This window comes from Macaca thibetana, chromosome 14, assembly GCF_024542745.1.
Source record: "Macaca thibetana thibetana isolate TM-01 chromosome 14, ASM2454274v1, whole genome shotgun sequence".
Classification (NCBI taxonomy): domain Eukaryota; kingdom Metazoa; phylum Chordata; class Mammalia; order Primates; family Cercopithecidae; genus Macaca; species Macaca thibetana.
In genome coordinates, this window is record NC_065591.1 from 64715141 (window position 1) to 64728922 (window position 13782).

The 13782-nt window shown below is 44.3% G+C and overlaps 1 protein-coding gene across 1 annotated transcript in view; it reads right to left on the reverse strand.

Moving 5' to 3' along the window:
• Positions 1-13015, reverse strand: part of FCHSD2 (FCH and double SH3 domains 2) — a 339502-nt gene extending 326487 nt beyond the window's left edge. The window contains exons 1-2 of the mRNA XM_050756143.1: positions 12566-13015; positions 10745-10842 (exon numbers count right to left, since the gene is read on the reverse strand). Coding sequence (XP_050612100.1) covers positions 10745-10842; positions 12566-12586 — 119 coding nt within the window. The 5' untranslated portion in view covers positions 12587-13015. The remainder of the gene's footprint in view (positions 1-10744; positions 10843-12565) is intronic.
• Between the last annotated feature and the right edge of the window lie 767 nt (positions 13016-13782).

Genomic DNA, 13782 nt, shown 5'->3' on the forward strand with positions numbered 1-13782 from the left:
CGAAGCTTCGTCTGTATTTACAGTCGCCCCCCATTGCTCACATTGCCACCTGAGCTCTGCCTCTTGTCAGATCAGCAGTAGCATTAGATTCTCATAGCACGAACCCTACTGTGAACTGCACATGCAAGGGATCTAGGTTGCATGATCCTTTGAGAATCTAATGCCTGATGATCTGTCACTGTCTCCCACAACCCCAGATGAGACCGTCTAGTTGCAGAAAAACAAGCTCAGCGCTTCCACTGATTCTACAGTATGTTGGATTGCATAATTATTTCCTTATATATTACAATGTAACAACAATAGGAATAAAGTGTACAATAAATGTGATGCACTTGAATCATCCCAAAAACATCCCCCCGACCCCGCCCACAGTCCATGGGAAAATTGCGTTCCAAGAAACCAGACCCTGGTGCCAAAAAGGGTTGGGGACCACTGCTCTAAACTAGCACTTGTTCCAGTATATCACACCTATGCTACCATACAAATTACCTTCATATTCTCTTATATTTATATACTTGGGTGTGGCTAAAAAGACCAGGTGAAGGTAAAGTATACACAAAAATTATCCAATACTTTTTTCTTAGAGATAGGGTCTTGCTAACTTGCCCAGGCTGGAGTGTAGTGGCTACTCACAAGTACTACCATAGCTCACTGCAGCCTTAAGCTCCTGGGCTCAAGCAGATCCTCTTGCCTTAGCGAGGACTACAGGCACATGTTACGGTGCCAGAGTAACACTTCTATTCTTAACCCTAGAGATAAGTAACTTTCATTATTAGTCCTTAGTTTAATACCATCAAGTTCAGGAGAGTATCCTCCATTCATGTCTATGAATCATAAAATACCTTCACCTGCAGTGGGCGGCAATGGCTGTCCCATTCAGAACAGAATCTTTAAATTTTAGGAGCAGGTAAAGATTTATGAATAATAGCTTAGGAGCTAATAAACCAATAGTCACCAAGAGGAAGAGGTATTACCAAAACCCTAATTCTTTCAATTCAAGTACACAGTGGTCTGTGACAAAAAAGGTTTAATTAAATAGACTCTCTCAAACTGTATTTCCTTCTCTGCCTAGTTAGCAACTCCTTCTTATTCTCCCCCAACATAACTGACAATAATATGGAAGTATATATTTAAACCTAAATTTTATTTAGTCATTTGAAGTTGCATATTACCTTTTATTAATTTTAAAATCAGGTAATTTTCTTTTTTTCTTCTCTCAAGGAAACGTTATTTAAGTGTAGCCCTACTTGATCTTTTTTCTTGCGGCTCTGTTTTTGAAAAATTCTCCCTCTCAAGATTTACAACATTTTAAGTTCTAATTTGAAAGAATACTAATTGAGAAGCAATTATGATTGCTGAATGAATTTTTAAATACCAGAGTCCAGTACCTGATCTACTACTTCCAGTTTTCATCATATCTAAAACATCACTGAGGGCTGGGCATAGTGGCTCATGCCTGTAATCCCAGCACTTTGGGAGCTCGAGGCAGGCAGATCACTTGAAGCCAGGAGTTGGAGACCAGCCCTAACCATCATAGTGAAACTCCATCTCTATAAAAACTACAAAAATTAGGCCAGGCAACGTGGCTCATGCCTGTAATCCCAGCACTCTGGGAGGCCGAGGTGGGCGGATCACGAGGTCAGGAGATCGAGACCATCCTGGCTAACATGGTGAAATCCCGTCTCAACTAAAAATACAAAAAAAAAAAAATTAGCCAGGCATGGTGGCGGGCACCTGTAGTCCCAGCTACTCAAGAGGCTGAGGCAGGAGAATGGCGTGAACCCAGAAGGTGGACCTTGCAGTGAGCTGAGATAGTGCCACTGCACTCCAGCCTGGGCAACAGAGCGAGACTCCGTCTCAAAAAAAAAAAAAATTACCACAAAAATTATCTGGGCATGGTGGCACACAGCTGTAATCCCAGCTACTCAGGAGGGTGAGGCATAAGGATCGCTTGAGCCTGGAAGGCAGAGGTTGCAGTAAGCCAAGATCACACCACTGCACTCCAGTCCAGGCAACAAACCAAGACTGTGTCTCAAAAAAAAATAAAATTTTTGAATTTAAAAAATAAAAACACCATTAACTGCAAGACACATTATTTTATATTCTGCTAAGAAAAAATGCTGCCAATTAACACAATACCCTGTCACTTAGAATTTTTATTTATACTTATTAAAAGAGTTATTTTAAACTTATTTAGTCAGAGTTTAGCATCTATTACTTCTATGCATAATAAAAAAAGATAAATGAAATAAACTAGTGCATAAATGGGTCATATTCAGAGTTGAACTCTTCTGAATCATTTTTTTTAATCAGTCATTGATATCCATATTTTTCCACAAATTACCATCCTCCATGCTATCAAAAAAGCCCAGGTGATCCAACATTTGTATTCCAACCATTGTCTCTGGGATTTTCTTACAAGCCTGCTGATACCCATCCCACAAGTTCCATGCATGAAGAGGCAATGACAACTGCATCACAGCCTAAAAGAACCATAAGATGCATCTTGATTTCAGAAATGTAAGAATGTAAAAGAATGTGCTTCTTATAATTCATGAAACAGAATAACTTCCTTTTGTACCTTGAATAAGACAAAATTTTTCCTGGACTTCAGTTTTCCACTAATAACAGTAGTTACCAATGCTAAATACCTACCATTCTTAGCATTTCACCTGTCTCATTTTACTTCACAGAAAAGCAAAAAGGTCAATATTAATCTTGTTTCACACATATAAAATACTGAAGCTCAGAAAAGCTAAGCCACTTGTCCAAGATTACTCAGCTAATAAGCAGCAGAGCTGGGTTTCAATCTATGGCCTACCTTCGAAGTTCTTATTCTTTCCATTACCAGTAGTTCTCAAAATTAAGCGCACATAAAAAACTCAGGTGAGGACCGGCACTGTGGCTCATGCCTGTAATCCCAGCACTCTGGCAGGCTGAGACAGGTGGATTGCTTGAGCCCGGGAGTTTGAGACCAGCCTGGGCAACATGGCAAAACCCATCTCTACAAAAAAAAAAAAATACAAAAATTAGCTGGACATGGTGGTGTGCACCTGTAGTCCTAGCTACTCCGGAGGCTGGGTCAGAGGATTGCTTGATCCCAGAAGGTGGAGATTGCAGTGAGCCATGATCATGCCCCTGCACTCCAGTGTGGGTGACAGAATGAAACTGCATCAGAAAAAAAAAAAAAGAAAAGAAACTCAGGTGATTCTTCCATAGAATGGGAAAAAAATACTGCATATATTTGCCAATCATATATTTGCAAATCTGGTAAGTTATAAAGAACTCTTAAAATTCAATAAAAACAATTTTTTTAATGGGCAAAGCATCTGAATAGACATTTCTTCAAAGAAAATATACAAACGGCCAATAAGCATATGAAAAAATGCTCACCATCATAAGCTGTTGGAAAAATGCTAGTCAAAGCCACTTACAATATCACTTCACATCCACTAGAATGCCTATAATCAAAAAGACAGACAATAACATGCACTGGCCATGATGTGGAGAAATAGGAACCATCATGTATTATTGCTGGTGGGAATATAAAATGGAGCAGCTGTTTTGGAAGACAGTTTGAAAGTTCCTCAAAAAGTTAAACAGAGTTATCATATGACCCAGACATTCCATTTTTAGGTATATATCCAAGAGAAAAACATATATCCATACAAAAACTTGTACATGAATGTTCACAGCAGCATTATTAATAATAGTAAAAAGTAGAAACAACCCAAATCTCTGTCAACTGATGAAGAGATTAATAAAATGTGTCATATCCATACAATGGGATATTATTTGGCAATAAAAAGGAATGAAGTAATGATACTACAACCTGACGAATCTTGAAAACATTGTGCCAGGCTGGGCGTGGTGGCTCACGCCTATAATCCCGGCACTTTGGGAGGCCAAGGCAGGTGGATCACTTGAGGTCAAAAGATGGCAAAACCCCATCTCTACTAAACCTCACTGAGGTTTTGAGATGGCAAAACCCCATCTCTACTAAAAATACAAAAATCAGCTGGGCATGGTGGCAGGTACCTGTAAACCCAGCTACTCAGGAGGCTGAGACAGGAGAACTGCATGAACCCGGGAGGTGGAGGTTGTAGTGAGCCGGGATTGGGACACTGTACTCCAGTCTGAGTGACACAGAGAAACTCTGTCTCAAAGAAAAGAAAAGAAAAAAAAAAAAAGGACCCATTATGCCAAAATAAGCCAGTCACAAGAAACTACAATGTTACAGAATTCCATTTATATAGATTCCATTTCTGTGGAGACAGAAAGTAGATAAGTGGTTGCTTAAGGCTGGAGAGGGTGATGGGGAGAAACTGCTAATGGGTACCAAGTTTCTTTTAGGGGGAACTAAAACATTTTAAATTGGCGTGATGATTGTACAACCCTATGAAAAAAAAAAACACGTTGAATGCTATACTTTAAATGGGATATGTAATCATATACGATATGCAGTCGCATCATGTAACTTACATGGTATGTACATTGTATATAAATAAAGCCTTTAAAAAAAAAAAAAAAAAACTCTAGACCAGATTAGATTACCTCTAAGATCTCTTTCTAGATAACAACAGTCTCTGAGACACTGAAAAAGGGTCTCAGCATCACGCACAGTGGCTCGTACCTGTAACCCCAACACTTTGGGAGGTCAAGGTGGGAGGATCACTTGAGCCCAGGAGTTCAAGACCAGTTCGGGCAACATAGTGAAACCCTGTCTCTACAAAAAATACAAAATTAGCCAGGCATGGTGGTACATGCCTGTGGTCCCAGCTACTCAGGAGGCTGAGGTAGAAGGATCACTTAAGTCTAGAAGATCGATACTGCAGGGAGCCATGATCACACCACTGTGCTCCAGCTTGGGTGACAGAATGAGAACCTGTCTCAAAAAAAAAAAGTCTCAGAACATCCATAAACAGACCTCGGAATCCAATCTCCCGTGACTCCTGGGAATCTACAGTTCAGAGAAAGTAACACACAGTACAGTAATTCCTCATTTGAGGTCTCTAGACCACCAGATGTCTGCAAAGGCAGGACAGGTGCTTCTTGAGCCAGTTTCAATTCTTTAGAACATCTATAAGAAATCACATATTCAGCCTTCTCTGGGGTAAAGTTTTCTAAGTGTCTTTGACTTTGGCTAAACTCACATTAACGGTTTGAAAATAGTGATTTAGAGCTGACTGACAGCTCAATGTATAAAAAAATAAGAAAACAAATTGTTCCCTGATAATATACTGTTTTTTGGGGGGAGGGTTGTTTTTTGGTTTTGGGGTTTTTTTGAGACAGAGTCTAGCTCTGTCGCTCAGGATGGAGTGTTGTGGCACTATCTCAGCTCACTGCAACCTCCACGTCCCAGGTTCAAGTGATTCTCCTGCCTCAGCCTCCCAAGTAGCTAGACTAGCTAGGATTATAGGTGTGTGCCACCACGCCCAGCTAATTTTTGTATTTTTAGTAGAGACAGGGTTTCACCATGTTGGCCAGGCTGGTCTCAAACCCCTGACCTCAAGTGATCCACCCGCCTCGGCCTCCCAAAGTGCTGGGATCACAGGTATGAGCCACCGCACCCCGACTCCTGATAATATATTACACTTTTTGATAGGCAAAATATTTTTTACAACTGGACTTATGATGAGTTCCTTGGTTAAAAGCTTGGGAAACACAGATACATGGGACAGTACGGTAGTATGGAAATCAGGACAAATAGCTTAGAGTCCTCACAAATATAATTCACTTCATTTCACTGTGCCTCAGTTTCCACTTTCATCCATAAAATGAACATACATATTATTCACCTGACTAAAATTCAATAATTTTTCCATATTATAGACCTCCTTAAAATGTCTTCTAAGAAGGCAGTTCTTTATATTCTGGGCCACTGCAAAAAATTTTCTTAACTGACTCTACTCAGCACAGCATAGGATAAACAATCCTAAGAAGAAAAGTACACAGACTCTAGTATGTAGAAACTTACTGTAAGTGGTCTTAAAAAGCAAAGAGAAAAAATATATAATAAACTAAAGCCGGGCGCGGTGGCTCACGCCTGTAATCCCAGCACTTTGGGAGGCCGAGGCGGGCGGATCACAAGGTCAGGAGATCGAGACCACGGTGAAACCCCGTCTCTACTAAAAATACAAAAAATTAGCCGGGCGCGGTTGTGGGCACCTGTAGTCCCAGCTACTCGGGAGGCTGAGGCAGGAGAATGGCGTGAACCCGGGAGGCGGAGCTTGCAGTGAGCCGAGATCGCGCCACTGCACTCCAGCCTGGGCGACAGAGCGAGACTCCGTCTCAAAAAAAAAATAAAAAATAAAAAATAAAAATAAACTAAAAAGAAAGTAGACTACTTGTCTACTGCTGATAGCAAAAGTCAACAGAAAACACATCAGTATAAAACCTCCCCAAAGCATGGAATGTCCCGATTAACAACAAATTAGTTGTCTTTTCATCTCACACTTCATTCCCAAAATACTAGCTTCCAAATGCCGTCCGCAGAACAAATGAACTGAAGAAGGGGAGGAGAACAAAGGAGAAAAACTGTATCATAATTGGTCTCCTCCCCTCGAAATTCCAAAAGATAAGAACTGGGGACCGTGGGGGTGGGTTGCAGCAGTAGTGGCTCACTTCTGTAATCCCAGCACTTTGGGAGGCTGAGGTGGGAGAATCACTTGAGCCCAGGAGTTCAAGACCAACATGGGCAACAAACAAACCCTGTCTCTACAAAGTTTTTAAAATAAGCCAGTTGTGACGGCACATGCCTATAGTCCCAGGTACTCAGGAGGCTAAGGCAGGAGGATCGCCTGAACCCAGGAGGACAAGGACATAGTGAGCTAAGATCACACCACTGCATTCCAGCCTGGGCAACAGAGCAAGACTCTTGTCTCTTAAGAAAAAAAAAAAAATGAAAGAAAGAAAGAAGAAGGGACGTAAGGGGGAAGAAACAGATAAAATTCAGTATAAAATTCTATTTACAGTCTAATATGCTGTGTATTTTTTTTTAACTTTTTTCAATGTCATAAAAACTTTTGACATTTTCTCAGGCTGAGCACAGTGGCTTGACAGTAGGATTACTTGAGCCCAGAAGTTCAAGACCAGTCTGAGTAACATGGTGAGACCCCATCTCTACAACAAATACAAAAATTAGCCGCGCACCTGGAGTCTCAGCTACCCTGGAGGATGAGATGGGAGGATCGCTTGAGCTTGGGAGGAGAGGTTGCAGTAAGCAGAGATCACACCACTCATTCCAGCTTAGGCAACAGAGTGAGATTCTGCCTCAACTTAAATATATATATATATGTATCTACTACTAATTTCTTTAAGAATAAAAAGCTATTGGTACATTTCTGAGTGAATTCATACTAACTTAAATTGAGCATAAAACTGGCAAGAGGCACTGGTGAGAAGGAGCACTAATCTCAAAAGAGGAAAAGCAAGCAAGATCCTTTACAACTTAATTCATATAAAAACCCAAGTTGGGGCCGGGCGCAGTGGCTCATGCCTGTAATCCGAGCATTTTGGGAGGTCGAGGCAGGAGGATCACTTAGGTCAGGAGTTCAAAAGCAGCCTGGCCAACATGGTGAAACTCAGCCTCTACTAACAATACAAAAAAATTAGCCAGGTGTGGTGGCAGCTACTACGGAGGCTGAGGCAGGTGAACTGCTTGAACCCAGGAGGCAGAGGTTGCAGTGAGCTGAGATTGCACCACTGCACTCCAGCCTGGCCAACAGAGCAAGACTTCGTCTCAAAAACAAACAAAAAACACCCAAGTTCAGAGATTTCCAATGAACTTTTAAAAAATCATTCCACTTGCTAGAGCAGACAAGAGAAGCCAGATCACCTCCTTCCTTAGGCAATTGAAGTTATCATGAATACCAAGAGAAGGCGAAAGTTTCAACTTTTTCAATATTGTCTTTGGAAAAAAAAAAAAAGCAAATCAGAAACCTAAACCCTTGTTTTAGTAGGTAATACAGTATCCTATTCACAACTCTATGGGAACGAAAGGATTCATTCCATTAAGTTAATATAGATAGAAGAACATACTAACTCCTTCAAACAAATAACCTGTTAATCCTTGGAGCACCAACAATCTCTGCCTTTACATATTATATACTCTACAACAAACAGGATAGTGTATGTAAAGTGATCACATGAACCAAAGTATATAACACAAGCTCAACAGAGGCCCCCATAGCCCCCTACAGAGTGTATACAGTATCTCACCCAAGAAAAAATAAGATACATTTAAATATGGCCAGTCACATTCATTTGACAAGGGTATAAAGATACAAAAATGAGTAATAGCCCATAACTTCAAAGACTTCACCTGAGGGAGGATGCCAGAAGCATGTGCAAAAATCAAAATCCTTTGAGATTACAGAGAACAAGGAACTTGTAGTTATTGGTAATCAAGAATTTGTCAGGTGAAAAAGTGGGAGGAAAGGTACCAACAGGCAGACAACAGCATACACAGAGGTATGAATGTAGACTGCACAATTAGACAACCTGATGTCCCGAGCGACCAGAGCTGGGGGAAGAAAGAGGAAGGATGCATGGGCATGAAATGGTAGCAACCAAGCCAGGAAAGGAAGCTTGCAGCTGGGTTGCAGAGAACTATATATACTATGACAAGGTGTTTGGCCTTTATCTAGAAGGCCACAGAGGAGTGATCTATAATAATGTTTTTAGAAAGCTAACTGGTGGTAATGTGGAAGAAATATTTAAAAGGAGAGATGGGAGATAGAAGATATAAGGACATCACTACAATAATTAGGATACTAGTATAATGCAAGCCAAATGTGATAGATCAGCAATAATACAAACTAAGCAACAGGAACAGGAGCAAGAGACTATATCAACTTAGCTTAGATGTGTGCCATATTTCACATGCATTGTGATTTGATCTATACAACCTTGGGGAACAGAGGCCATTACTGCCCCTTTTTACAAATGAGAAAAATTAAGTTTATAAAGATTAATTCATTTTCCACAAGTCGGCACAGATATCAGGACACAAACTCAGGACTGTCTGACTGCAGTGTCCATATTCTTTACCATAAGCTCCTGCACCAAGCTACAGACAATAGGGGAAAAATGCAGACAAAATGCAATCAAGAAGTCTTTAGAAGACACAATCAACAGGAATTATTACAACCACTGACCACCGATACCCCACACGGGATCTTCACTTACACACTAATTCTGCCTTCCTGAACTGCTTCTGAAAATTTATTACTTTCTTCATCTAGAGATTTCTTAGTTTGCTTAGTAAGTTAAAAACCTTAAACTTTTAACCACATCAAGAGTTTCAGATATCTCACACAGGAATTTTTTTTTTTTTTCTTTTGAGACAGGGTCTCACTCTGTTGCCCAGGCTGGAGTGCAGTGCTGCCATCTCGGCTCACTGCAACCTCCACCTACTGGGTTCAAGCAATTCTTCTGCCTCAGCCTCCCAAGTAGCTACGACTACAGGTGCATGCCACCATGCCTGGCTAATTTTTGTATTTTTAGTAGAGACAGTGTTTCACCATGTTGGCCAGGCTGGTCTCAAACTCCAGACCTCAGGTCATCTGCCTACCTCAGCCTGCCAAAGTGCTGGGATTACAGGTGTGAGCCACCACGCATGGCCTCGCATAGGAATTTTTAAGTCTAAATATTTTCTTATGGTTATAACAAGGGGGGAAAGACAAATACAGAATTAAAATTGTAATTTTCAGGCAGAAAACAACAATCTTGATAAATCCAGATTGGATGAGAATAGATTTATATGCCTTAGTCAGAAACCCTAACGACACGTATACAACAGAAATGCTTATAGTGCCTAAATATAGGAGAGGAAAAAAAGGAAATTCTTAAAACTAAAATCTTTGGGCTACAAACAGCAACTCAAACACATAATTTTATAATAACACCATCGAGTTAATATTCTTCATGAAACCAACATGAAGTGTACTACCAGAAAACTAGGTAACTGATAAGGCTTACAGACCCAATTCCAATGTGATAAATGTATTACAAAAGGGAAATAAGAATTGCAGCCACTCTTGTTTCACCATGCAAATCATCTCCCATTCTAGACAAAAATCTTTGTTGAACTGTCAGTCTATATTAAAAGACTGTTAAATAAGTGGTATTTCTTTCATTAAAATAAGTCATCCATCCCTCTAGGAAGAAAGATACTGATTTTCACAATATTAGCAAGATGTCTTAGCTATTCAAAGTTATCTTGACTATGAATATGAGTAACCTCAATAATAAAATAAAATATGATAAGCACACTTCTCACTAAATTTGGCACTCAAAGACAAAGTTGTATTTGTCATGTTCTAACCCAGTGAGAGCATATAATCTATCTGGGGTTGACTGGCTCACCCCCAGATATTAACCATTAACCACAAGTGTTGGTTTAAAAATCTAACTGTGTAAAACTGTTAAGGTCAATAAAATGATTGTTACAGTTCCATGGAAAGATTATTTAAACAAGAATCTTTAATTATTATAATTTGACTAATAAGACTTTTAAGGTCCTTTTTTCCAAATACTATGTGTGCATTATAGGTCCCCTACTGAAGGAAAAAGTTTGTATTGTGTTAGTTCCAGTTCTAATTTCCAGCTGAGTCAAAGTTCTAACAGCCTTAAAGCAGGAAATCCAAAAGGAAATTCCATCATCAGTTCCTGGGGCTTGGTAACTCAAAGCTTCTTTGAAACAGAGAAATAGAAGTCCTTGAACTATTTACTATAGCCTTACCTCATATCTTCAAGCAAATCACATTCTGCTTGATGTTTGGCTTGAAGTTTTGTCATCTGCTCAACTTGAATGTTTTTCAGTTCTTGGGTAACTTTCACCTAAAATACACCATATATTTATGAAGGTCTTTTTACAAATTTAACCCAAAAAAATTGCTTAAGGAAAATACATCTGTCAGAATATGTCTCTTGCTCGCCTCTCCCCTGAAGGCCATAAATCCATTATTTGCCATCTAGTTTTATTTACTGAAGATACTTACTTAATGAAAACTTAAAGCCAAATAGCCTGAACAGAGGTTTAATGAAAATACACGACTATAAATATTATAAACTAAAGACATGCAAAATAAACTGCCAGTCATTCCATTTCATACACAAGCTCAATCCATGTCTAGGTCTTCCTAGAGTTTTAAAAGAGGCTGTCTTCTATTTCTAAAAAAGATTCAAAGACTTTAACCACCAGGAGAGGCGAGCAGAGTGTGGATGGGGGCTGGGAGCCTAAGAGTGCCTGATACCCAATGACCAATATTTACACAATCATGATAATATGCATGAATCGACTACATAAATTACTCCATAATGGCTGCGAAAAAGCACACTGTCTCAGAATGATGCCCTCGACTTGCTGACAGCGCATCAAATCACAATCTCTTTCTCACAAAGGAGAAAGCTAAAGTGACCTTCCAGCATATGCAGTGCTTTTAAACTACCCCGGCAAGCCGATCCCGGTAGAGGCTCCACTTCAAACAGCGAGAACAGCAAATGCCTGCTGGCCAGAGGGCCTCCCGCCAGGCCGGGCCCCAGGGTGCGAAGTTACGGTGGGTCTGGAATCTCGGCCTTAGGAGTGGGACCACTCGGAGGGGTGGGGGTACATGTTCGAAAGAAAATGACTCACTTAAATGGAGAAACCCGGATTAGGAAAGAGAGAAAGCAGAGGCAGCAGACACGGGTGAGTTAGGCGTTAGGCAAATGTTTGCCCACGAGGGGAGGACAGAACGGCCTCATCCACCCAGTGCCCAGAGTAGACATTCAGTATCTATCTGTAGGATTAAAAAGACAAGGACACAGCCTCGACCCCTGGGAAAGCTGGGGAAGGGCGCAGCGGGGAGGCTGATGACAAGCAGGGTGCATCCGTCACTCCCACCCTGGTCATCCAACCCCGGATCGCAGTGCACACGCCACGCACCTCCCGGGCCCGGTCCTCGCTTTTCAGAAGACAGCACTACAACCTCCTCGCCCCTCAGTCGGGAACGAGGCAGGACCCGTCAATCCTTAATTTATTTTCCCTTGGGGTGGGGAGGCGGTGACTATTCCAACTTCTTTTCGGCCGCCCCGTGGGAAAAGCAGGCCAAACCCTAAGGCTAGGCTAGAAACAAATCCCCCGCAAATTTGCAAGCGGGCGGGGCTGGCGACAAGCGGTTGGAGGGCTCAAAGCTGGTGCAGACTAAACAATCACACACGCACAAGGCTCTGCAAAGCTGCCGGGGCGTCCCTGCCTCCCCCTCGGTGCAGCCCGGAGAATGCACTTTGCAGCGGGCAGCATTGCCATGCGCGCGCACACACACACAAATGCACACCCGAAACTCTTGTGAAATGTCTGGGGGTCTCCTGCGTAGAAAAGGGACGAGCCCCGGCGGCCCTTCTGTCGGAAAGGCAACTCACGAGCACGCCCCCCACCTGGAGCCGCAGCAAGTCGGTGACAAGCCCAAGGCGAGGGCGGTCACGGCCCCTTGCGGGAGGGGGAGGGGGCGCAGCGGTCGCCCCAGCCGCGTTCCCCGTACGCATCCCTCCGAACCCCAAAGCCCACCAACTGCGCCCTTACCTTCCTCGGCGGCGGCTGCATGATGCTGAAGGGACATCAATCCTCCCCGACGGCAGCCTTAGCAAGGACCAGGAGGAGGAGGGCCGGAGAGGAGGGGACGGCCCAGCGAGCGCGCGCGTGTGTGAAAGGAGAGCCTAAGAAGCAGGACTTGCCCCGAAGGGAGCAGGCCGGCGGGCGGCAGAAGGACCCCAGCCAGAGACCGAGTGTGAGGAAAAGGGGGAGGAGCGCCGGGAAGGCTTGGGGCCCGGGCGGCCCGGGGGTGTGTGAGGAAGGAGGCGGAGACGGCGAAGGGGCGGGGGCCCCGGGAGCGGGGTCGCGAGGGTCTCCACCGGCCGGGCGGCGGGTGAGCCGCAGCAGAATTGTCCGCGCTCCCCGTCCGCCGCCTGCTGGGCCGCTCCCGGCGGACGCAGCGGCCCCCACCCCACCCACTCAGGCGGCCCGGCCCTCGCTGGGCCTAACGCCCCCGCCCGCCCGGGAGGAGGAAGGTGGTGCCGCGCTCCCGGCTAGGGCTCCACCACTCAGGCCGCGGGAATTTCCGGCCTCGCCGCGCGGCGCAGCGCCCCGCTCCGGCTGCTGAGGGAACCGCTCCGTCCAGAGCGGGGTTCGAGGGGCCGGTCCGCGCTGCCGGTAGGGAGCGAGGCCACGGCACAGGGCTTCGTACCGCGGCAGGGGAAGGGGGGAGCTAACGGATTGGTCGGCGGGTGGGAAGTGTAGAAACGCCAGCGCCAGGCGAAAATCCCCCCTTTCTCTCCGACAGTGGCACGTTCCAGACGCCTCCTGGCCTCCCTCCCCCACGCTGAGAGCCAGCCGGGGGCTTCCCGCGCGCTTTCCCGCCAGCTCGCCCCGGCGCGCGTCTCCGCTCGGGGGCGCGCACGTGGGCGGGAGAGGGCTCCGCGCCGACGCACGCGCAGAGGCCGCCCCCGTCTCCTGCCCGCCTTTGCGGCTGCAGTGTGTTTGTGTATGTGTCGGGGGGCGGGGGGCGACGCTCACAGGGAAATGTTTGCAGTGGGGAGGGGGTCAGCATCCCTGTGGGATACAGAATTCTGGCGTTTGCTTCCTCTCAGCCCCTCAACACCCCACTCTCCCTACCAGCTAGATGTGCGCAAGAGGGACGAGCAAGGACAAGTCGCTTTGCGGCTGGCCGCAGGTGCCAGGCCATTGCGATTGTAGGGCGGAAAGGCAATTGCTCTGCAAAGGAAACGGCGGCACTCTACTGC